The sequence below is a fragment of the Carcharhinus amblyrhynchos genome, chromosome 10, assembly GCF_965287045.1.
Source record: "Carcharhinus amblyrhynchos chromosome 10, sCarAmb.v2.hapA, whole genome shotgun sequence".
NCBI lineage: Eukaryota > Metazoa > Chordata > Chondrichthyes > Carcharhiniformes > Carcharhinidae > Carcharhinus > Carcharhinus amblyrhynchos.
The window spans coordinates 58,123,568-58,149,126 of record NC_137333.1 but is presented as its reverse complement, the minus strand read 5'-3'; the positions used below and the strand labels follow the sequence as shown (position 1 = coordinate 58,149,126).

At 38.4% G+C, this 25,559-nt stretch overlaps 2 protein-coding genes across 5 annotated transcripts; one reads left to right on the top strand and one right to left on the bottom strand.

Moving 5' to 3' along the window:
• Window positions 1-1,142: 1,142 nt before the first annotated feature.
• On the top strand, window positions 1,143-6,187 carry txndc9 (thioredoxin domain containing 9). 4 transcript variants are annotated; one of them, XM_080197108.1, is made up of 5 exons: window positions 1,143-1,214; window positions 2,629-2,850; window positions 3,149-3,267; window positions 4,665-4,919; window positions 5,929-6,187. In XM_080197108.1, the coding sequence occupies exons 2-5, from the start codon at window positions 2,662-2,664 to the stop codon at window positions 6,041-6,043; spliced, it is 678 nt and encodes a 225-aa protein (XP_080053234.1). In that variant the 5' UTR covers window positions 1,143-1,214; window positions 2,629-2,661; the 3' UTR covers window positions 6,044-6,187. The 4 variants fall into 4 exon arrangements, with proteins under 4 accessions (XP_080053234.1, XP_080053235.1, XP_080053237.1 ...); XM_080197109.1 differs by lacking the exon at window positions 1,143-1,214 and adding an exon at window positions 1,232-1,325; XM_080197111.1 differs by lacking the exon at window positions 1,143-1,214 and adding an exon at window positions 1,373-1,466.
• Window positions 6,188-6,311: 124 nt separating this feature from the next.
• mrpl30 (mitochondrial ribosomal protein L30) lies at window positions 6,312-25,544 on the bottom strand. The gene is made up of 5 exons (XM_080197112.1): window positions 25,366-25,544; window positions 22,712-22,795; window positions 17,862-18,008; window positions 12,046-12,119; window positions 6,312-11,954 (listed from the first exon to the last, which is right to left on the bottom strand). Exons 1-5 carry the CDS (start codon window positions 25,399-25,401, stop codon window positions 11,840-11,842), a joined length of 456 nt encoding a protein of 151 aa, XP_080053238.1. The 5' UTR covers window positions 25,402-25,544; the 3' UTR covers window positions 6,312-11,839.
• Window positions 25,545-25,559: the final 15 nt, after the last annotated feature.

The following is a 25,559-nucleotide window of genomic DNA, read 5'->3' as shown; positions in this document are numbered from 1 at the left end:
ATGAAGAAAAACATGTTGCCATTATTCTTTAAAGAATTTTCATGTTATTATTTCCATTCATCCTTCTCCCCATTTCCTTTCAGAAATACTCAAGGAGTATTGATTTTGGAATTATTAATTTGTAACTTTTAGTTTAGTTTTGTTGAAATAACTGTACATTTAGAAAAGCAAAATACTGCAGATGCTGGAAATCTGAAATAAAAACTAAAAAAAGTGCTGGAACTACTTAGGATTAGGCAACATCTATAGAGATAAAAGTATTTAACATTTCAGTTTGATGAACCCTCTGAGCAGAAGAGAGAAATGTAAGAATGTTTAACTCCTCCTTCCTGAACCTCTCAGCCCCTCTACTCGCCTTTAAGATACAGTATTTCTTAAACTTACCTCTTTAGCCAACATTTGGTTAGCTGCCCTTATGCTGCCTGTAGCCAAACCTTGTTTCATAATATCCATGTGAAGCATAGTAAGAAGTCTCACAATACCAGGTTAAAGCCCAACAAGTTTATCTGGAATCATAAGCTTTCAGAGCACTGCTCTTTCGTCAGGTGAGGGCTCACTTAAGGATTCCAAAACTTATTGGACCCTAACCTGGTGTTGTAAGACTCACCTGGGAATTCCAAATAAACCCATTGGAATTTATTCTCGTGTTATGAAACTTTTTACTGTTGCCCACTCCAGTCCAACGCCGACATCTCCCCATCATATAAAGCATCTTAGGTCGTTTTACTACGCCAAAGGTGCTATGTAAACCAGTTGTTAGAAGTTTTTTTTAAACAGACTTGAAACATTTGGGGGAGTTTTCTCTTATTGCTGAAACGTCCCTTTATTGGTTCAATGACATTCTCCCTGATCCGACAGTAAAATCTCTCATGGGTGTGGAAAGTGACAGTATTGAAATTTTCACACATCCTCCTGCACTGGAATACTTCATGTTGTAATGTTCCCTTCTTGAGAGCAAACCATTTGCAGTAGAAGCTGAGATAAACACTTCGTAATTTTTGGTATTAACTCCATCGACAAGTGACTTTATTGGAACATAAAGATAGATATGAAAGGAGGAGAGAGGGCTCTCAGCTTCATCCAGCAGCCCGGCTCTATTTGGGGTTGGACCGGATCTGAGTCTGTTGCCAGGGAAGCTGACAGTGACCTTTAACCTCGCTGTCAGATTGTGGCAGGAAACGGTCGGTGGGCGAGTTGGGGCCGTATCAAACCGGGTAAGTAGCGAGCGAAGGAGGGCGTAGTGTATGCCGCTGCTGTGTTTACAAAGAGAGCCTAGGATGGAGGCTCCATGTTTAGAGCTAGGGCCTGGCCTGTGCTGGGCGGAGGTAGGGCTGCTGCGTGACTCAGCCTCAGCATGGCGGTGGCAGTTGGAAAGTTGCAGCTTCACCGTGCACACAAGAACACTCCCATTATTAGCTCGCTTTGGTTTGATGTCTTCCCCCTCTCTCTGAGCCACTTTGATAGAGGTTCAATATTTTGAGTTCTGGGGTTAAGCCTCTAATGTTCACGTTCCGAATTTTCGGTGCTTGTAAAGTGTAGTTTTCGTCACGGGATCGTCGAGTTTTTTTTGGTGAAGTTTAAACACGGTATTCCTCATACGATTTGTCCTATTCGGGCTAATGATAATCGATCCTGGGTTTTGTCCAAATAGACCTCTTCATTCCTTCCCATGTGTGCTAACTACATCCGGCACACAACGGTTAAGAATATGCTTTAATAGTTACAATTCTGGGCCACTTTTAAAATAACACATAGCCTGTTTTAAAGTGGTCAAGTATAAAATTTTTTTTTCGAGTTTGGCATGTTCAACATTGGCTGTTCAATGCAATGCAGGAAAAGCCATGCAAAAATAATCCCCATAGTTTAAATTGAAACCAAAATCATAACTTTTGGTAAAATTTGAATTTAATCCCTTTTAAAACATTGTAGACATATTTAAACCTAAAATATAATATCCATTTTAGTTATGTTGTATATTGAGTCATTTGATTTAAATGAGTTTAGTGTTGACGCCTTGTATTTTTTTTCGATTACTGAAGGAGGCTTCAGGAGCTTTTCGAACAGGTCATGTGTGTATGAAAGATAATTAATACGTCCGACAGTCGGGAAGGTGACATTATACTTCCCTTTCTTGCAGCATGTTTGTTGTCTGTCTCCGTTTATTGAATTTGTCCCCTTTTTAACGGTTCCTCTTTGAATATTTTTTCCCTTGGGAGTACTCAGAGGGAAAAAGGGTGGAGAAAACAAGAACCACTACTCAGAGAGCAGCACTTATGGAAACAAAGGAAGTGCAACAGCCGATGGAAGGGAGAATTTTAAAATTGCAGCAGCGGAGGGTGTAAAGAATGTCAATAGATCCACTGAAAGAACTAGGTTAAGGAAGATGATGTGGAATTGGAAGGAAATTATTTTTGTAGATATATTGATATTGAAGTTAATTATTTCTTAAGTAGAAATTGATTTTTGTGTACCAAAAACTTTAGTGTTCACTATACTGAAGATTTAATTAGATGGTTAAAACTGCTACCTAATTTTGGTAAAATGTAGCTTCATGACAATAATAAACTTAGTACTGTAATATGCTTATTTTTTGTTTAAACATGTATGTCTGCATGTATTTTTCTTTAGGCATTGTGTACAGTGTATTCCTAATTCTCAGGAATGGCAAGTAACCCCTCGATGGCTATGCTCAGTAAAGTTCTTGAGCAGCAAATGCTTCAGACAACTGAAATAGTTGAACAACATCTAGATACAGAGATTGAAAAGTTTGAAAAGATGGATGCAGATGAACTAGAGAAACTCAGAGAAAAGAGGCTTGAATCAATGAAGAAAGCACAGCATCAGAAACAGGTGGAAACTTTCATTAAGCAACAACAATTGGTTCCAAATAGCACCATGTTAGAGAACTAGAATAGTATTTTGTGGCATCCAAGAAATTTTGCCTTAATTTTATTGTCCTAAAATATTTTTTGTAAGTTCATCAAATAACAAAGTGCAGTATTAACTTGAACAAATATTTCAGTTTTTAAACTACTGACTGATTTATCTCTCAGGTGGGCTGCAGGAATAAAATATTGCATTAGTATAACAATTTAAACATAATTTTGCACTTTTGATACAAGTACACTAATATGTTTTTCATATGCAGGAATGGCTTTCCAAGGGCCATGGTGAATACAAAGAGATTCCCAGTGAAAAAGATTTTTTTCAAGAGGTCAAAGAGAGTAAAAATGTGGTTTGCCACTTTTACAGAGATACCACATTTAGGTGAGGAACCAAATTTTCTCTAGCAAGACAACAAAACAGAATATGGTTTGAACTTGGGAAAGTGGATATTTATAATTGTGATTATTTGATTGTCTGACAAATAAGATTACCAAGACTTTATTAAACCAAAGGAAAATATTCTTCCCTGCTATCCTCAATTCCCATCTCTACATCAAATAATGCAAAGTGGTGAATGATTTTTTTTTTAAAAAGCCAGTAGCTCTGCTCATTATTGCAGTGCTGCCGACAAGATCACTTGATGTTAACTCGTGCACGTGACGGAGGCTGCTGGTCCAGGTCCAAAGTACTTCACTAAATCTGATCCACCCAATTCCTTCTATCAGCACCCCACCATTACTGAAGGTTTGTCTCCACTTAGTGATTCAGCAGCCCCCAAAGTACTAATTTCAGCATATGAACATTAAAGACATTTGAATAGCTTAATGTGCATGTGTCATTGCTGAGTGGAGTATATATAATAGCAAGTCATAAGTTTGCAGTTTCAATGAGACCAAATGGAACAGTGCCTTAAGAATCAGGTAAATGGAAGAGAGAATTTGAGCTAGGCAATAAGCTATTGGAGAATGAGAAGAATGGACTTTCTAGCCCATCCAATGAGTTTGTTTGGGGGATAACTTGCAACATGGACTAGTATAAGTAGGATGCTGCATAAAAATAGGGCAATGTAAAAATAGCCCTGGAGAGGTTTCATACAACACCCTCCTTTCTATTTTCTTGAAATATTAATTATCCAGTAATCCTTTGAAACCACGATTGTTCTGACATCAGTCATTCATTACTGTGGATTCATTGCATGAAAAGTATTTTCCTGCATATTTAATGTTTTTCTTAAAATTAGCTTTCGTATTCAATTTACCCTTCAATGTAAATAATTGATGATCTTTTCATAATTTGGAAGACTATAGATTTTTCAAAGTTTATTGATTAGTGTCACAAGTAGACTTGCATTATCACTGCAGAAATTACTGTGAAAATCCCCTAATTGCTATGCTCTAGCGCCTGTTCGGGTACACTGAGGGGGAATTTAGCATGACCAATACACCTAACTAACACGTCTTTTGAACTGTAGGAGGAAACTGGAGTACCTGAAGGAAACTCTCTCAGACACTGGGAGAACATGTAGACTCCACTCAGACAGTGACCCAAGCCAGGAGTCAAACCCAGGTCTCTGGTGCTGTGAGGCAGCAGTGTTACCCACTGTATCACCCTGTGACTGGTGGTGTTTCAGTCCTGCTATCATCTGATACAGCATTGCCCCAGTATTCAAATGTGGTTGAGTTAAGTTATTCCTCTAACTTGTGCATTTGTATTTCTGTATTTGTGACAATTCTGAAGTGAATTCACTGTGTAATTTTATTTTGCTCTTTTATATACAGATGCAAGATAGTAGACAAGCACTTGGCTATTCTAGCTAAAAAGCATTTTGAAACCAAGTTCATTAAATTAAATGCAGAGAAAGCTCCTTTCCTTTCTGAGAGATTACGAATCAAAATAATTCCAACAATGGTTTTGGTGAAAGATGGAAAAGCTAAAGATTACATAGTTGGGTTTGATGACCTTGGTTGCACAGACAACTTCACCACTGAGACTCTGGAATGGCGACTGGGCTGTGCTGCTATCATTAACTACAGGTAACACTCGCTGATTTTTTTTAGTTTAGCTGCAGTAGTGCATAAATTTGGTTTTCAATCTGGGTGACATTAATATTTTAAAAATCTTAAATTACATTTGAGTGATAGAAATGTTCTTAACAAAAAAAAAGTTCCTTTGGGGTTTCCAGAGCAAAAACTTGCCCAATTTCTCAGTATGCAAAGCTAAAAATATTGAACATTTTGGATTTTAGAAATGAGATATCTGCTTTCGAGAGGAAGTATAGGTAGAATACTGTTAGCAAAATATTTCCCCACTCCTGATGAGGGTACTGCTTAGTTGTGATATTCTGCTCTTGCACTCTCAAATGTTACTGAAGAGTTTTACAGCCATCAAAATGCTCTTTCCTTTGGCAACATAGCCAATTTGCACACAAGCAAACATCAAATGAAATAATGACCAGTCTATTTTTCACGTAAATATTGGGCAGGATACCAGGGAAACTTCCTGCTCTTCCAAAAGCATTACAGAATCTTATCACCTGAGAGGACGGATGGGATCTTTGTTTGAAATCTCATCAGGTGACACCTCTGATAATGCTGCATTGAGTCATTATTGCTTTGCATACTTATTTGCTGTGCTGTGGACTGGAATATGAATAACATCTTTTTGACTCCAAGTGTGAGTGCTACCACTGAGATAAGGCAGCAGCTACTGTGAAATGCCAATTGACAGACCCTAAAAGATTTTGTAGAAAAGTTAAAAAGAGTTAGTTTTGTATAGGATAGCTCATCTGTGTGAATGTTTGTTCACTTTGTTGTAGATTTTTATGAAGTTAAACAGGCTGTTTTGCCCAGTGATAGTTGTCTTATAATTCCTTCCAAAGACAACTGCAGTTTTCTGATTAAATAATGTTTGCTCTAAAGCAAGAAATCTTAAAGTTAAGTTGCAATTTTTTTACCTTGTTCCAAAATATGACTTTGTATACATAATGGAGTTTGTTTCAATTCAAGAATAAAACAAATGATTGAAATCTGATTCTTTTATTAGTGGAAATTTGATGGAACCACCTTCTCAGCTGCAAAGAAAAAGTGGATGCATCACAAAGATGGAGAAAAGGGCAATTAGAGGAAGGAGCAATGATTCTGATTCAGATGATGATTAGACTGTTCTCAGTATGTTTCTTGATCCAAGCTTTGAATTATCTTTTTCTGTCCATTGTCAATCTTTAATTTTACCAGATGCCATCCAAATTTTAATTTTTGTAGACTAAAAACTGCAAATACAATTACACTGTAAACAGTGACTCTGGTATTGACTGCTGAATTGTTTTTTAAATGCTCCATGAAAGTTGGTAGAAAGTCATCTATTTTGCTACTATTACATTGTAAGACTAATTTTTTTGTAGCAGATGGACAAATACAAAACACTTGTAACATTTATTCGATAAATGAAGATCAGAATTAATAATAAATTGGAAAGACATTTGCCAATTTTCAAAGTCTTGAATTGTTGACCTGTAGGTTACAGGGTTCTAGGTGCTGCCTGCAATGAACTTTACAATTATTCTTAAATATTGAAGTAGTAGGTTTTTTGATCAGGTAGGACATCACTGCCAAACCTGTTCCTGTCTACATACTGCATACAGATTAGGAGCAGGCCATTCTGCCTTCAAGACTGCCATGTTATTCAGTAAATTCATGGCTGGATCTGATTGTGACCTCAACTCCACTGCTACCCCGATAACCTTTGATTTTCTTATTTGTCAGAAAGCTTGTCTATCTCTTTCTTAAAAAGAGTCAAAGTTCCTGCCTCCATTGCTCTCTGGGGAAAAGAGTTCCAAAGATACTCAACCCTCAGAGAGGAAACATTTCTCCTTATTGCCATTTTAAATGGGAGATTGCTTATTTTTAAAATTGTGTCCCTTAATTTTAACCTCCGCTACAAGCAAAAACACCCTTTCAGCATTTATTTGATCAAACCCCTTCAGGATCTTGTACGTTTCAATAAGGTCACCTCTCATTCCTCTGGACTCCAGTGGACATAGGCATAACCTTTGCTCATAAGATAACTTCCCATGCCAGGGATCAGTCAAGTAAATCTTGTCTGAACTGCTAACACATGTACATTCCTTCTTAAATAAGGGGATCAAAACTGTAGACGGTGCTGCAGATGTGGTCTAACACCCTTTGCAACTGCAGCAAATAAAAACAAAATGCTGGAAAAACTGCAGGTCAGGAGGCATCTATGGAAAGAGAAACTTAATGTTTTTAGTTCATATTCTTTCAGAGCTCTGAAGTTATATGGACTTGAAATGTTGTTTCTCTCTCCACAGATGCTCCCAAACCTGTTGTCTTTTCAGCATTTTGTTTTTATTTCTGATTTTCTAGCATGCACAGTATTTTGCTTTTATTTCTACTTATATATTCCATTCTCCTTGCAATAAATGACAACACTCCATTTGCCTTCCTAATCACTTGCTATATCTGTGTACTGTGATTCATGTACCAGGAAACCCAGATCCATCTGTATCTTGAGTTCTGTAACCTGTCCATTTAATAACACGTTGCTCATCTCTTGCTACTAAAGTGGAGAATTTCACATTTTCCCATATTATACTTCATCTGCCAATTTTTTGCCCAGTCACTTAACCTATGTCCCTTGGCAGATTCCTTACATCCTCTTCACAACCCACTTTCCAATCTATCTTTGTATTGTCAGCAAATTTAGCAACCATACATTCAATCCTTTCACCCAAGTTTGATACCATTTGTAAATAGTTGAGGCAGCAACTTGATCCCTATGAAACTACACAGGTTACACCTTGCCAACCAGAAAATGACCCATTTATGGCTACTGTTTTTTCCTATTAGTCGGCCAATCCTCTATTCTTGATGGTGTTATCCCCTACACTATGAATACTTATTTTGCATAGTAATTTGATATGGCACCTTGTCAAATGCCTTCTAGAAATCGTAAGTACAGTACAGAAGTTCCCTTTTATTCATGTTGTTCATAACTTGCTCAAAGAACTCCATCAAAATAGTCAAACATGCTTTCCCTTTCACAAAGCCATGTTATGCCTAATTGCAGTCAGATTTTCTAACTGTCTTGCTTATCAATAGATTATAGCATTTTCCTCTAGTTTCTTTTCAGTCTCCCTCATTTCTTGAATCGAGGGACATTTTCTATTTTGTTATCTGATGAGATCTTTCAGAATTTTGGAAAATGAAAACCAATGCATCCACTATCCCAGCAGCCATTTCTTTTAACATAGAAGTTCACCGGGACCTGTGGCCTTGTCAGACTTTAGTTCGAATATTTTTAGTCCTACCCTTTCCTTGAAGATTATAATTGTTTTTAGTTCCTCCCTCCCTCCCTTCCACCTTCTGAATAACATTCATTTCCAGGATGTTACTCATATCCTTTAAAGTGAAGATAGGCGCAAAATATCTGTTGTTAGTCTGCTAATTCCCTATTTTCCATTATTAATTCTCCAGAGTCAATGCTCACTTTGCTTACTCTTTTCCTTTTCAAATGCCTGCAGAAACTCTTATGTTTTTATATTTCAAGCTAGCTTTCATTGCTGTTTTAGTCATTCTTTGCTGTTCTTTATATTCTATCCAATCTTCTCACCTAACATTCATCTTTGTGGAATTGTATGCTTTTTCATTTTTATACTACTTTTAACTTGCTTAGTCATGGATGGTGCATCCTTTTCTTCCTGGAATGTATTTATTCTGATTGAATTCCATAAGATATTTCAAAACAATCATTATGATCACTTCTATCTAGGGGTACCTTCATTATGAGGTCATTAATTAATTATGCCTCAGTACATTATTAGATCTAGTATAGAATGCACTGCTCTAAGAAACTGTCACAGAAACATTCATGAAATCATTGTTCAGGCTACCTTTGCCAATCTGATTCATCCAATCTCTACGTAGATTAAAATCACCCATGATTACCATTGTAATTACAAGTCCCCATTATTTCTCTATATCCTGTCCTACAGTGTGCTTAGATTGGGGGGGACTTAATACCACTCCACACACAACTTCTTGCCTTTACTTTTTTCATTTCTATCCAAGCCGAGGTAATCTCTTTATTGTACCAATATCATTAATTAACAAAGCCATCCCTTCATCTTTCCTAAATGACTTGATTATTCAGGTCACAACTTTGTCATCTTACAGCCAAAATATTTGATATTTGTGCTGCCAGTTAATTTGTTTTTGTTACAAAAACTTTTCTCACCTTTATGAGGAACAACTAGATTGAAATGAAGGTGGGAGGAAGAACATTTTTCTTTTTTTTAGTTGTGTTGTTTCATGGGTGTTGACTGTTGTATTTCCCAAGTGCCACTTTTATAGCTAAATGTACCCTTTATAGTACTGAGTTATACAGATAATTAAATAAACATGATTCATTAATTGTTTTTTTTACCATCACTGCTAGAATGGTGCCTCAGCAGCTGGTTGAGGAAAAAGCAAAAGTGGTCACAGGTCTGGTAGGTGATTTTTATATAGTGATAACATTGGGATGGTTGTGATACTTCTTTATCAAAATAGTTACTGGGTGACATGCTGAACCATTGCTGCGTAGGTATATTCCAAACTGAAACACTGGGAGTAGAGCCACGTGTATTCTTCTGCAACCAACAGATTTAAAAATATATTGTATAATAAACATTTATTCAGGATGTGTGTATAGTTGGTACGGTCTGAACATGGTAAGCTGCTTTCTTGAACCATTATTATAGTTTGATGCATCTGTTTAAGAACCAAGCACATTAGTGTAGGGCTGGAGTCTCAAAGGACAGACATGTTAAGGCAGAATGGAAAAGGACCAGTAATGGACTTACATGAGTAACAGTGTGCATTAAAGTCCCCACGAACTCATGAGTTAGCATTTGTTTTACATTTCAATATGTAGTCAATATACTATTAATGTTCTTCTAATTTTCTTTCCTCTTTTTAATCCACTCTTGCACTGTCTACTTTAACGAATTCACTATTTTCTTTTCCACTGAACTTGTTTCTTAATCCTTAACTGTTGTTGACATAGAATCAACAGTTTATAGTTCACCAGGTTGCCCATGCCACAATCTTGCACTTTCACAAAACTGCCAATCAAAAATTCAGTTGAAAGCTATGCTGGAAATTGTCCTGCTCCAATAAAATCTGAGTCATTATTTCCATTTGATTAATAAACAGCATTTTGCATCAGCAGCTTATTTTTCAAGTACCAGAAAAGGCATGAGCACAGTGAAATATTGCAGAACTTAGAACTCTGAATTAAAATAAGTAGATCATGCAATATCAGTTGATGTTTCAGTTCAATAATTTTTTAAAATCAGAACTCAATGAACAATATTAAGTAGGTATGGAGCTAGGTAAAAGCAGGCAACAAAGATGGTCACTGCAGAAGAGCAAGTGATATATAACACAAGTGTTGAAAGCACAAGGCAAAGAGAGATGCACAATGTTTGAGAAACTTGATACATAGTAAATTTGTTAAACAGACTTTACTAACTTGGAACTTAGAACGTATTATAGATTTAAGCAGAGCAGACCACCCTGCTAATTGCATATCAATGAAGAAAATCCAGCCCACACCTCACCTGTTAAGGTGGTCTTATGGTTCAGTGATAGTGCCCTGAACACTAGACAAGAAGCCCTGGATTCGAGTCCAAAGCCAGGATCTTTTGGCCGTGGATGGAGGGTTCAATGGGCTGACAAATCAGCTCAGAAATCCATCCATCACTTCCCTTTTCCCAAAAGAGTACAAAAAAAATGGATGTGAAGATATACTAAAGAAAACCTCCCCTGTTTTCCATATCTCTAGTGCACCCATCCCACATACTAGCACCTTGGAGCAATGGTCAAGGTCTGAAGTTCAATCAATGTTAAGGTCACAAGGCTGTCAATAACAAAGAGAAAATCCAATTTGGAGCTTATTTTGATCTTCATTTGAATAATGTAGAAGGCCAAGAACAGAAGTCAGGGGAGGCTGGACACATCCTTTGTTACTTAATTTCTCTATCACCATCTTTTGCCTATACCATCATGATGTTTGTCCTCCACCCGATCACAAATCTCTCCTTTTCCTGCCTACTTTTCCTTAACTCTGTTTCTAATAGCTCTTAATCTGTATCATCATCATCTAGGCCTAATGAAAGATTATTGACCTGAATGTCAACAGTACATTTTCTGCAGCTGCTGCCAGATCTGTTGAGCATTTTCAGCAATGTCTTTTAAGAAATTTTGAACCTAGATGCCAAGGTAAAAAAGAGACAAATTATTGGCCTGAAGAGAAAGCAACGCAACTAAAATGAAAAAGCTGCTTTCTAAAATGTCAAGGGATTCAAAATATTGAACTATTACTTTGTCTTCCTGTAATTACCATGAACTATTAAAATTTTAAACTTGTTTTGTTGGGAAGTACTGAAGTGGGCTGAACATCCGGTTGTAATACAATGTTAAAGTAGAATACATTTCACTGTATAACAGTTAACCAAAATGTTAATACTTTTGGTTTGGGTATAACATTTCCAGGAACAAATAAAGAAAATCTGCAAGGGCTGATTTCACAAGGAAAAGTAATTATCTGAAAGATCTGTGTTTACATACTTTCATCACATCTTCTAACTTAAGGTTTTTATAAATTCTTTGAGATATGAATGCTATTAGCAAGGTCAGCATTTGTTGCCCATTCTTATCATCCTTGAGAAAGGTGGTGGTGAGTTGTCGTCTTTAGGTATTGCAGTCCATGTAGTTTGGTATATGGTTGGTGCAGTAAGGAAGGGAATTAAATGTCACTGTAGAATGAATGATCTAAGCAGTAATTCCACTAGATTTTTTTAATAAACTTGCATTTGACTTTATGAAAATATGAAATTGAATATTTATTTCACATACATGAGACTCAAAATAGCAGCTTTACATACAGTGGCTTTTTAGTCCAATGGTCGCAGGTGGCGTCTTATAATTAATTCCCCGGTGCTCTTCAGGCAAGTGTCAGCTAGTTCCTGCTCTGTTGGAAGTCCCTGTGGCAATTTCAGGGGTTGCACTCTGCAAAAATATTTTAAATATATATCACTAAATTTGAGTTGCAATTCTAAAATCAAGACAATTGAATTTTATTGTATTTGTATTCACCAACCTTATAAGATGCTTGATGATTTTTAGTTTATTGTTAACTGATGGAACATTCTTATGGATTCGTGGTTGATTTGACTGGTAAAATAAGAAAGATTTGTTTAAAATTTATAATACATTATAACATTAAATGATAATTCGGTTGAATTGCATCTACAAATTTAATTTCCAAATGGTAGACATCAGAAATTAAGTTAACATGACCAGCATGCTAAATATCTTGCTTCTAACTCATTGATAGGTTTCATGTTCCTAGCTCAAATCAAAATATTCCCCCTTTGTCACACCAGTCAGTGCTTTGAAAATAGTGAGACATTTTCAAATCATTAATTTCCTCTTTCTTCTGATCCTAGGTAGCAAAGGCTGTATATTAGTACCTCAAAAAATTTTACAAGCATAAAGCCATGTTACAATTTATAAGTTAACTAAAGTGTACATTGTTCCATTTTAGGTTAGCATGCATTCAATGACTGACCAGTAAGCTATTTTGTTTTAATTATCCAGAAGCCTACCAGTGGAAAATATTCAATATGTAAATTATGACAGCTAAAGGTAAATGTGGCCAGAAATAAGCTGCTCAAATAGAATAAGCAATCTCACTGTCACCCAAGAATGTATTGCTTTTTATAGTTATCAGGAGGTAGAATAGTTATGTCCAAAAAATCTGAATTTGCAATGACTAAATTTTCTTTTTACCATTTTCTGTTCTGTAATGCCAGGAATAAAAAAAAAACTTGTTCGAGCTATGATTTCACAAGGGAATTCTGTACTGAAGTTAACTAGCCAGTTTAAAAAAAATGAAACATGAACACAACTAGCAAGGTCAGCATTTGTTGCCCATCCCTTATTGCCTTCAAGATGGTTGTGGTGAGTTGCCTTCTTGAAGTGTTGCTATTCATGTAATTTGGTAAACTCAATGCTGTTTGGAAGTGAATTCCAGGTGACAATGAAGGAACATTAGAAATAGGTGTTTAGTAAGTCATTCAGCCCCTCAAGCCTATTCTGTCATTCAGTTTGATCATGGTTTATCTACTTGGCCTTGAAGATTTAAGACGGCAGCAGAAACTTGGTGACTCCTTGGTGCAGACCACTGGGGCAAAGGTAACCCTTTGAAGCTGTAGTGTTCTGCTCACGCAGCAGAAGAGCTAAAGTTGTATATATGCTTTGGTGCTGGAGTGCTAATTCGGGCATCCAGTGGAATGGAGTTGGGAGAAGAAATTGAAACCCTATGAGTTGGGCTGTCATTGGGACCATTTGAGTTGGAGCAACTCCAGGAGAGAATTCCAAGGCAAAATCTTCAAAAGGTAAAGAGTGGAATCTCACATGAGGGAGCAGAGTTTATGAGATATATTGAGTCAAAGATTAATTATGTTTGGGTGAGTTAGTGAGACTCTGTCTTGATCGTATCTTATTTAATATAGTGTATGATCAACTAAGTTTGCCTGTTAATTCATATGTACCTCATTAATCTTGAATATTCAAGTTTAAGATATTGCAAATTGTTTTTTCTTTCCAACCCTATATAGTAGTTTTTGTTCAAAATCAACAAAATCTGCTGGCTTTACTCTGAGTAAATATCAAACTGTCTCCTAGCAGATTGTACCAAAAGTCGGGTCTGGTTCAGGATCAAAACATAAAGCTGTTGAACATCAAGGGGAGATGGTGAGACTGTGTCCTAGCCCCGTCCATCTTCAGCTGCTTTATAAAAGTTCTTCCTTCTATCACAATGGCAGAGTGGGGATGTTTGCTGATAATTACACAGTGTTCAGTACCATTCGTGACTCCTCAGACACTAAAGCAGCCCACTTCAACACGCAGAGACGTAGACAACATTATAGTTTGGGTTGCTAACTGGCAAGTAACATCTATGCCACAGAAAGAGAAGCAATGACTATCCCCAACCGTTAGTTGTTTAATCATTCACTACAATTCACGATGAAATATGGCAGGACTGCAGAACTTTGCTTGTGCAGTTGCTTTGCTCTGAATTGCATGCTGCTTCCCGTAGAAACAAAATAGGAGTAGATTATTCAGGCCTTCAAGCCTTCTCCCCATTCATTATGATTATAGCTGATCATCCAATTCAATTGCCTGAACTTTCATATCCTCCTATTTCCTTGATCCCTTTTGCCTAAGAACTATATTTGATACCTTCTTGAAAACATGCAAAATTTTGACTTCAACTGCTTTCAGTAGGAGTGAATTGCACAGGCTTAACACTCTGGGTGAAGAAATCTCTCCTCATCTCAGTCCTAGACTTTGACCTTCACTCCCACCCTTGGGGAATATCTGTCCCACATCTACTCTGTCTAATTATGTTAGAATTCAATAGGTTATATGAGATCCACCCTGGCCCCATTCTTCTAAACTGCAGTGAATATAATCCTAAACCAACTCCATCCCTTCTCATATCAGTCTCACCATCCCAGAAATCAGTCCAGTAAATCTTCTCTGCACTCCCTCAAATAAGGAGGCCAAAACTGTGCACGATATTCCTGTTGTGGTGGCCTCACCAAGGTCTAGTGTGATTGCAGCAAGACATTCCTGCTCCTGTACTCTAATTCTCTTGCTATGAAGGTCAACATACCATTTGCGTCTTTACTGCCTGCTGCACCTGCACGCTTACCTTCAGTGGTTGGTGCACGAAGACACCCAGGCCTCATTACACATTCCCCTCTCCTAACTTAAGGTAATTCAGATGATAATCTGCCTTCCAGTTTTTGCTAATCTCATATTTATCTTCATTATACTGCATATGCCTACTCACTCAGCTTGTCCAAACCACACTGAAGCATCTCTGCATCCTCCTCACAGCTCACCCTTCCACCCAGCTTTGTCATCTGCAAATCTGGAGATATTACATTTAGTTCCTTCATCTAAATCATTAATATATATTGTGAATAGCTGGGGTCCTCATACCGATCCCTGTAGTACCCCATTATTCACTGCTTGCCATTCAGAAAATAACCCTTTCCTTCCTGCCAACCAGTTTTCTATCCATCTCAATACACTATCCCCAATCCCTTGTGCGTTAATTTTACACACTAATCTATGTGGGACTTAATCGAAAGCCATCTGAAATGTAGGCAAGTTCTGCATTGTAAACGTGCCAGATTGACATCTCATCTATTGTTACTCCCATCATGTCACTTCATTGAACCAGAATTGATGGCCTGACTTGATTGTAGTGATAAAGTGAGGGACATGCCATGAGATTGTGATTGGATATAGTTAATTTGTGAATGTCTCTCAGCACTTCCTGTTTTTCCCAAGCTGGTAGTTCTGTTCTAAATCTATCCCATTTAGCACGGTGGTAGTGCCTCACCATACAAACGAGAGTGTCTTTAATGTGAAGATGGGACTTTGTCTCTACATGGCCTCTTATGACCTTTCTACCCTTAGTGCTTCTTCCAAACTTAAGGAATACTGATTTAACAGTTGACAGAGGGCAGTAGATGGTAATATGGAGATTTCCTTACCCATGTTTGACTCGCTTTCATGCAACTTCAGAGTCTATAGTCAATGCTGAGGGCAAGTCCCTCATGACTGTATAGCACTATACCACTACCTCAGATAAATCTGTCCCATTAGTGCGACAATGCACGGCCAGGGATCGTAATGGAGAAGAATGGGACATGGGTGTGAAAGGTACATTTCCATGAGTATGACTATTTCAGGATATATCCCAGTTCTCACTCAAGCCCCCAAATGTTACTAAGGATGAAATGGCAGAGTCTTTAGGTGTCATTTCTGGTGCCTAGGTCAATCCAGATGGTGCATCAGGTTTTATTCCTTTTTGACTTTGCTGTATGATTTGGTACAAATATGTAGCTTGCTAAGCAATTTCAAGGAACAGTGAAGAGTTTAGAGTCACACATGGCCATACTGGGTAAGGATTTTTTAATTTATTCATTCAAGGGATTTGGGCTTATTGTCCACTGCTAATTGCTTTTGAGAAGGTGGAGATGAGCTGCCTTCTTGAAAGATTGCAGTCCATGTGACTTTGGTACACTGTGTTTTTAAGGAAGGAATTCCAGGACTTGGACCCAGCAATATATTTCCAAATCAGGATGGTGAGTAACTGCAAGAGGAACTCTCAGGTGGTGGTGTTCCCATGTGTCTGCTGCCCTTGTTCTTCTAGATGGTAATGGTTGTGGGTTTGGAACATGCTGTCAAAGGAACCTTGGCTGAGTTTCTGCATTGCATCTTGTATATTTGACACAATGCTACTACTGCAAGTCAGTGGTGGAGGGAATGAATTTTGTAGATGGAGTGCCAATCAATTGGGCTGCTTTGTCTTGGATGACATGCACTTCGAGTGTTGTTGGAGCTGCATTCATCCAGCCAAATGGAGAGTATTCCATCATCCTCCCGATTTGTGCATTGTTAATGGTGGACAGGCTTTAAGTCAGGAGGCAAGTTACTCACCACAGGATTCCTATTTTCTAATCCACTGTTACATCACAGCACTTATATGTCTAGTCCAGTTAAGTTTCTGGTCAATGGTAACCTCGAGGATGTTGATAAAGATTTTCTTCCCTAAAAGGGCATTTGTGAAGCAGATGAGTTCTTAAAGGTAATCCAGTAGTTTCACGGTCACCATTATTGAAACTAGCTTTTAGGTTCAGATTTAAAAAAAAAATTAAATTCTGTGAGCTATGGGATTTAAACTTATGTCCCCATAGTATTATCCTGGGCCTGCAGTTTTAGTAACATTATCACTATTTTACTGTCCCAAAATGAGGGCATATTAGAGAAACCTGAATTTTTCAGCCTGTAAGAAGGCAGGAGATAAGTTTTACAAAACTACACGAAGTAATAAATTAGTAAAAAGTTGATCTTTAATATTACTGTATATTGGGAATAATATACACTAAAGTTAAAAGTTAAAGTTTATTTATTCGTCACAAGTGAGGCTTACATTAACATTGCAATTACTGTGAAATTTCCCTAGTCGCCACCTTCTAGCGGCTGTTTGGGTCAATGCACCTAACCAGCACATTTCTCAGACTGTGGGAGGAAACCCATGCAGTTACAGGGAGAACATGCAAACCCCACATAGAGCGTGACCCAAACTGGGAATCTAACCCGGCTCCCTGGTGCTGTGAGGCAGCAGTGCTAACCACTGTGCTACCGTGCCACCAGGTACAGTACATTGAGAACAGGACAAAGGGACACAGGGTCTGATGTTCTTCATATAGAGAATGATCAACACTTGAACCTGGGCACAGTGGGTCGATGAGAACACCCTACAGTGATATACGAGAACACCTTCCAACTCTTCTGAAGCAGCAATTAACTTTAGTTATTGGGTGAGGGAGAGCAAGCTCTTTCTGGACCAATGAATCAACAGCCTTCCTCGTTCATAAATATCCTGTGACATGCTGGTCCGCCTTAACATCTTACAAAACCAGCTATAGAAACTAACCAAAATGGCTATGCACCGATACACAAAAGTAAAAAGTAAATATATAAATAACAAAAGGAATTTTTTTAAATTAACAAATGTTTATCACTGTGCCAATATGAGGAAGCATGAGAAAGAAGGTTGAGGGACATTAAGTGGAAAGCAAACTATTGCAGGATTGAACAGCCAAGAAGACAGTAGGTCAGGTTGGGCAAAGATAGAATGGGTTAGACATAGCAACTGAATGGCAATCAGGAGAATACAATGTGACAGAACTAGGGCTGGAACCATGCCGCAAACAAATGTTCCAAAATTGATTTAATAATGTCCGTTCTGTGGCTTTGGACCACCAACTACAATGTGACTGGCAAATACATGGGTTTTTACATAGACAACACACAAAGATAATTTACCTTATCTAATCCAAGGTCATGAACAATTTTCTTTTCCCAATATGGACGCCGTTTTGTACATTTTATTCGAGTAATGATGTGCAGTTGGTGTGGCTGGTCTGGATTACCTTTATATTTTGCATGATCAGATGGTTCAACTTCAAACATCTACAATCAAGATGATTAAGTTGTTTACACAAAAAAATTATGCAAATAAATCAATAAATTAGTTATGTGGCACTTCCAAAATGGGCCTTGGTTTAAGTCCTAAAGTTGAGATACTGAATTTCAGCTCTTCAAAATATGGGCAGTTCAAATCTAATAACAACACAGAGGAAGGCTATTCCATATATCACATCTCCGACCTGTCTTCGGTAGAACTGGCCTCATGTCCCTCAAAACTCAGATTTTTTCATAAGAAATAGGAGCAGAAGTAGGCCATCCAGCCCCTCGAGCCTGCCCTGTCATTCAATAAGATCATGGCTGATCTGATAGTGGTTCAGTTCCACTTACCCGCCTGCTCCCCATAACCCTTAATTCCCTTATTGGTCAGCAACTTATCTACCTGTGACTTAAAGTATTTACCAGATTCCGACTTGATTATTATTGAATTTTTTAACCACTCTTTCAGTCAATGCATTCCAGATCATGATAAGTTGCTGTGCTAAAAATGTTTTTTTCACGTCACTTCTGGCTCTTGCCAACCAGCTTTTAAGTCTGTGTGCTCTGGGCACCAATCTTTTTCTGCCAATGGAAACCGTTTCCCATTAACTTTAATCAACTACAATGATGTGCTCTGGTCTGAGACTTGAATCCAAAACCTTCAAACTTAGATACAAGAATGCTATAAACTATTAGCTGGCACCTAATATGTCTGGAAATATGCCAGACATATTTCCTAAGTTCTGGTTCTCAGAAGGCTGTTTTATATTTGTAATATAAGCAGAGATAGTCTATTTAAGCTGATGAAAACTGGTTGCCTTTTGAATCTATTTTGTGTGATCTCCTTCTGTGACAAAATGAGGGCAAGGTCAGCTATGACAGTGCAGCACTGGAAACCTTTAAGAATAGCAATATGGTTAAACAAGGTTACATTCTGGTGACAACACAGTTTAGCATTTCCTCACATTTGCTGCTTTTACGTGCCTTCAGTTCATTTACAAAAGGTTGACTACTTGCATAACAAAACTGATGGCAAGTTGTTCAGCCTTGGCTTCCTAAAATTTAAGATACAAGTGCCCCAAGTCCTCATCAGAGTGTTACTCTATGCTGATACATTCCACACCAATGAACACCTTTCGGAGTCAATAGACTGTCTCTCTCATACTGCAAATGTTTGACCATTAGCATCACAAAGACAAATGTCATGGTCCAGAACTTTGCAATATCACCATCAATTAGCACTGATGATGCAGGATGATAGCTTCACATATCCAGGTCAATGGTTACCAATCTTTTCAGTATCATGACGCACTTCATTGAGACAAATAATTCCACAGCACACCCACTATTTTTTCAGCTGATTCCACTGCTTATAATGTCACATTTATTAAGCTTACAGTCATACTGGATATGTTTGCAACATACAATTGAAATTCAAGTTAATCAAGGGGAGAACTACAAGCCAATTAGCCTAACATCAGTCATTGGGAAAATACTAGTGATTAAGGAGGTTTTAACATGCACTTGGAATATCATGATATGATCAGGCATAGCTTTACAAAAGGAAATTAAGTTTTCTGACAAATTTATACTGTGTATTTTTCAGAATGTAATTAGGAGCGTAACTAAGGATGAACCAGTAACTGTAGTATTATTAGATTTCCAAAAGTCATTCAAATAAATTTGCCACACAAGATAATGACTCATGGAGTTGGGGGTGGGAGTAACATACTAACATGAATAGAGGATTGATTAATGGAGAGGAAGCTAAGTATGAAGCAATCTTGTATTCTTAAAACTGGTTTGATTATAAAAAGGGCCCACTCCTTAGTAGCTCTATAATTATGGTAACCAAAGCTGCCAATAGTGTGCACTGCGACAGAGAGTGCAGAAAAGATTTATTAGGATGGTACCAGGATTTGATGGATTGAGTTATAAGGGGAGGCTGAATAGACTGGGATGTTTTTCTCTGGAGCATAGGAGGCTGAGGGGTGACCTTATAGAGATCTGTAAAATAATGATGAGGGGCATAGACAAGGTAGATAGTCAATATCTTTTCCCAAGGGTGTGAAGTCTAAAACTAGAGGGCATAGGTTTAAGGTGAGAGGGAAGAGATACAAAAGTGTCCGGAGGGGCAATTTTTTCACAGAAGGCGGTGGCTGTCTGGAACAATCTGCCAGAAGTAGAAGAGGAGGCAGGTACAATTTTATCTTTTAAAAAGCATTTAGATAGTTACATGGGTACGATAGGTAGAGAGGGATATGGTCCAAATGCAGGCAACTGGGTTTAGCTTAGCGGTTTTAAAAAAAGGGGCAACATGGACAAGTTGGGCCAAAGTGCCTGTTTCCATGCTGTAAACCTCTATGACTCTATATATGTATTATTTAATTTGATCATATAGTTATAATCAAAACAAGTCTGTTCATCCATGAGCGGGAGGGTGGATGGGGGGCAATTTCAGGGTTTGCAGCGGCAATTTCAGGGTTTGCAGCTGCAAATCCATCTCATCAATCCCTCTCAATGCTGATGATCCAGGAACAGGCTGCACCACCATTTCATTCAGGGAAGTCCCCTCTCAGGCTCCAAATACTTACACTTCCTCCTGTAAAATCCCATAGCAAAGACTCTCAATAAGCAGCAGAGCAGCCACAGCTTCTCACAGGGTATTTTCTCCATGAAGAATTTGGCCACCTTGCCCAGTGCCTCCGGCCCCATGGCAACTACCTTAGCTGGTGCCATTAACCCCTCCGCAGCCTCACAATGCAAACTGCAGTCAGTCACTCCCTTTTGACTTTCAGATACTCATTTGAGAACTAAATGGAGAGAAGTCTCTGTGACATTTCCTTGAAGGGAGAGAAATAACCGGTATGACTGCATCCTCAGTTGAAGAGGTCCTGTGGTGATGATTGAGGCTTGTTTGGTGACTTGATGCAAGAGCAGGTATGCAGCAGCACCGGTAGCTGTAGCACGCTTTCGTGCTTCTCGTGGCACACAGTTGAAAACCACTGATCGAAGCTCTATAACCAATAGCATTTTGTCACTTGATGCTGAAATGAACACGTGCATTGTGGAATCTGCAGCTGCTATGTCTAAGTTGAATAACTGTGTTGAACAGAGCACAACAAACTGCAAAGTAAACCAAGTCTGTGTCTTCAGTGCACTGCTCCACAGTAGTGAGAAGTGGACAATCTATGCTAGGCTAGAATCCCTGGTGGCTGACTGTTCAGAAAGACATTAGGGAAAAACAGAAAGCTCAGCTCGGCACGAAGATAAACCAGAGAAAACTGCAAATCATGCAACTTTTCAACCCTCAGTGCAAATCAGCAAATGCCAGAACGTGGCTCCTGAGGGTCACCAAGTAATTTTTAACAGAGTTACCATCAAGGCACAAACTATTGTCTCATGAGACAGATAGCTGCCAATCAGACATAACTTCCTTGTTTTTCTACTCTGTGGATTGGATCTTTGCAAAGTTAACTCTGGATGCCTTTAAAAATGGTGGGCAGGACTAGATTTCAGTATTCTTACCTCAATTTCTGGCACTTGCAATATTCAGGTAGCAAGCTCACACCCTGCACTCACAACCTGGCTGATTTTATTGCAAGGGTTGATATCTCAGTCATGCATCCCCTCCTTCCCCACAAAATTTTGTTGAGTTGAGACAGATTCTCAAGGACTCGTGATTCTCGATCCTTCAGAAGAGTAATGAACGATAATTTGGATTCAGGAACCTTTTGAGAAGCAAGTTTAAAAGCTCTTACCCATGCCTCCTCACACATGAAGCATTATGTAGAGAACCAATGAGCCGTATAACAACAAGAAGTTTTAAATTGTTCATGAGACAAAACATCCATTCAGAAATCTGCTTTAAAAATTGTTGCTCTTACAACCTTATACAAATGTCAAACAGACTCTGCCATTCATAATTTCAATAACAGAAACTTCACCTCACTTCACACCTCTTATTCTTCAAATAAACAAGACATTGAGAAAAACTAATTAAAAGAATAAATTATAACTTGTTAGACCTCAAAGCTAACACTCCACTTCAATCTTTGTAAACAGACCCGCATTGAGCAAATCTGTGAGTGAGTTTTGAAGCTCAGACAAGCATTCACGAAGGGGCCACCTGGAGGACTAGTAGCTGGACATGTGTTTCCCATGCTGATAACAATTACCAGATGGTAAGAACAGAATTACAGGTCTACCAGGGAATCAATTTTTCCCTGTTTCTCCAACCTCTCTCCTCCTTCATTCTCCCGTCTTGACGTGTTTCTCCTCCCCAAAACACAGTCTCCACCAACCCTTATCACTTTTCCTACTCAGAACACTCTTTCCTCAGACCCTTCTTTATAACATTCAACTTCAATGAAAGTTTTGCATTCATATGGTGCTTTTCGTTGCCACAGATGGGCCCAGCTGCTTTACAGGTAATGAAGTACTTTTGAAATATGGTCATTGTTTTCACATAGCCTTCTATTCCATCCCTCTTCACCACCCATGCACTTCCATGAAATTTGCTGATGACACCAGGTGATGCAGACAGTTGACTTGTACAAGAAAAACATAGAAGAGTTTACAAAATAGCTTTGTTACATAAGAGAACATTCATTCAGTAATGGCTGTAATGATGATTTCATTAGTACATTAAGCAGTACTTCAGTATTTTACAGATCATGAACAAATCTGATTACAGACAACGTGCTCACCTTTTCTGGAATACGAGCCTTAGTAAATTTCGATCGTATGAACCCAGGCCATGATAATGGAATCAAACACCGTTCCACTAAATTCTGCAGAATAAGAATTAAAAGTCTGGCAAATAATTCATTTACGTTACAGGAGGTAAAAAACTGAATTCAACATTAGGTTCCTATTCAATAAAATATTTCATAGGAAAAAATGGAGTGTTTGTTTATTGATGATAGCGCTAGAAGAAATCATAAAAGCAACTATTATTCAAACTAATAAATATTAATAACATTATTCATATGCAGCCACAATGAAATTATGAAATGGTAGCACAGTGTGATAATTTATTTTAATTGAAATGTTTTAATATTAGTTCCAGTTAGTGGCTATTGAATCCAGTAGTCTAACTTACAACATTTACATTTGTGCTATGGCCTTTTTGTTTATTTATTAGTGTCATAAGTGAGCTTACATTCACACTGCAATGAAGTTACTGTGAAACTCCCATCGTCGCCACGCTCCAGCGCTGTTCGGACACACTGAGGGAGAATTTAGCATGGCCAATGCACCTACCAGCACGTCTTTCAGACTATGGGAGGAAACAGGACAACCCAGAGGAAACCCACACAAACACAGGGAGAACGTGCAAACTCCACATAAATGGTGACCCAAGTCAGGAACTGAACCCGGGTCCCTGGCACTGACAGGCAGGAAGGCTAACCACTGTGCCACTTATCCTGATAACGGCAGTCAACATGTATACACTATACTGAGATTCTGAGGGGTCTTGACAGGGTTAACATGTAAAGGATGTTTCCTGTTGTAGCAGAATCTAGACTAGAAGTTACTTTTAAAAAATAAGGGGTTGCTCATTGAGAAAAAGAAATTCTCCTCATTCCTGTCCTAAGAATGTGGTAAATCTTTGGAACTTCGTTCCTCAAAAGGCAGTGGAAGCAGAGTCCCTGAACATTTTAAAGGCAGACCTAGATGGACTCTTGATAAACAAGGGGATTAAAGGTCACCAGAGTAGGTAGGAATGTGGAGTTGAGATTGCAATTAGATCAGCAACTGATGCCAAGTGGCCTACTGCTGCTCCTAATTTGTATGTTCAAACATGGTTCAGTAATATAAAAGGGGACTTAAAAATATTTTCACGCCAATTGTGTATGACATGGTTTCAGCTTTTTTGTTGTTTATTCGTACCATGTGGGTGGTGCTGGTAAGGCCTCATTTATTGCTGAGCCTCATTGTTCTGTGATGGCAGTAACAGTGCTAGGCTGGAAATATTAATATTAAATTTATAATGATGAAAGGATATTTATGTCCATGCCCTAGAACAAAATACAGCAGATGCTGGAAATCAAAAGTGAAAATAGAAAATGTTGGAAATACTCAACAGGTCTGGCAGCATTTGGATAGAGAAACAAAGTTAATATTTCAGGCAAATAACCTGCAAATGATCAGTGTTGTAACAGGTTTTCAAGCAAGTGATGAATTCTCCCAAAATTTGGATGAATGTGTCCTGCAAGTTGACCAAGTGTTCACCATCTAAGCTGGTGTCATCTATGTGATTTTAAGCCAAATCTTGACTTGCAGATCAAACTGCAAATATTACACATTTATTGGAGGGGTCGATGAAGGTATTGTCTTTGTGGCATGCTGGCTTCTCCTGCATGGACCCAACTCTGTTTTCTTCAAGTGTTGGTATTGCTTAATCATGAAGGTATCTCCAATTGGGGCAGATGGTAGTGTAGTGGTAATATCACTGGACTATTAAACCCCCTTGCCAGTAATACCTCTGGTGGGATGCTACTAGCTCTCAGATCTTACCAACAGTTGCTTTATAATCGTGGTAACTTCGAGAATCCACTGAATCACTTCCACAACATTCTGATTGAAGATGAGCTCGTCCAGAATAACCTCGAATGAGAGAGTATCTCACACCTATTCATCAGGAGCTGACTGCTGAGGGGAAGGGTATTGTTCCATTGGCTTTGGAACCATAGACAGATCTGAGACTTTCATGTTATGCATATTATAAGCACCTTATTCAAATTCTAAGGCCTTGTTTTCTCACTATTGATTCTTCATCTATTTTAATTTGGCCTGTAGTATCTTTTGTTTGATGGTATCTGACTTTTCTTGCTGTTGATCGTCAGAAATGTAGATTTTTTTGTCATTTAAGTACAGAGGGCCTTATGCTCAAAACGATCTGCAGTTCAACAATTTGAAGGTGTTTAAATAATTCTATAACTGAGATGCAATTACTTCTGATGCTCTAATATCACAACTAAGTGTGAGCCTAGAGTGACTATTTACAAACTGAGCAATCTGAGAAATATCACATTCTCAAGATTCATTTTCCACCAGGGGTCAACGAAGAGCAAGCAACTGTTCTTTCCGATGTTTCCTCACCTCTGAGCCCGTGGGAGTAAAAGTATTAGCCGCTGTAGTACAGGTAACTTAGAAGCTTCCGGAACTATAACAAGCACATGCGGCCGAAGGCTTAGTTATTAAATAAACACACACTCGTTCCGCCCTCATCGCCAATAAAATGATACTGAAAGCTACAATAGCACCAAGGAGATATCGCGGGTCAAACTGCAAGAAGTAGGCCTCGAATTGGAGGACAGACAGCAGCAAGCGCAGTTACAACATGAGGCCAACCTACCGTTAGTCGATTCATGCTTCTGCACAGGGCGCTCATCACTTCTGGAACAACTACCAGTAGCAAGCAGCTGCTCAGCGCAAAACACAAACTCACACCTCGCCAGAAGGTCACACTCGGCTCCCAATCATTAAATCCAAAGCAACCTACCACACGTCAATCAAACCCTAACCCACCCCTCAGGGGCCGCCCCACCG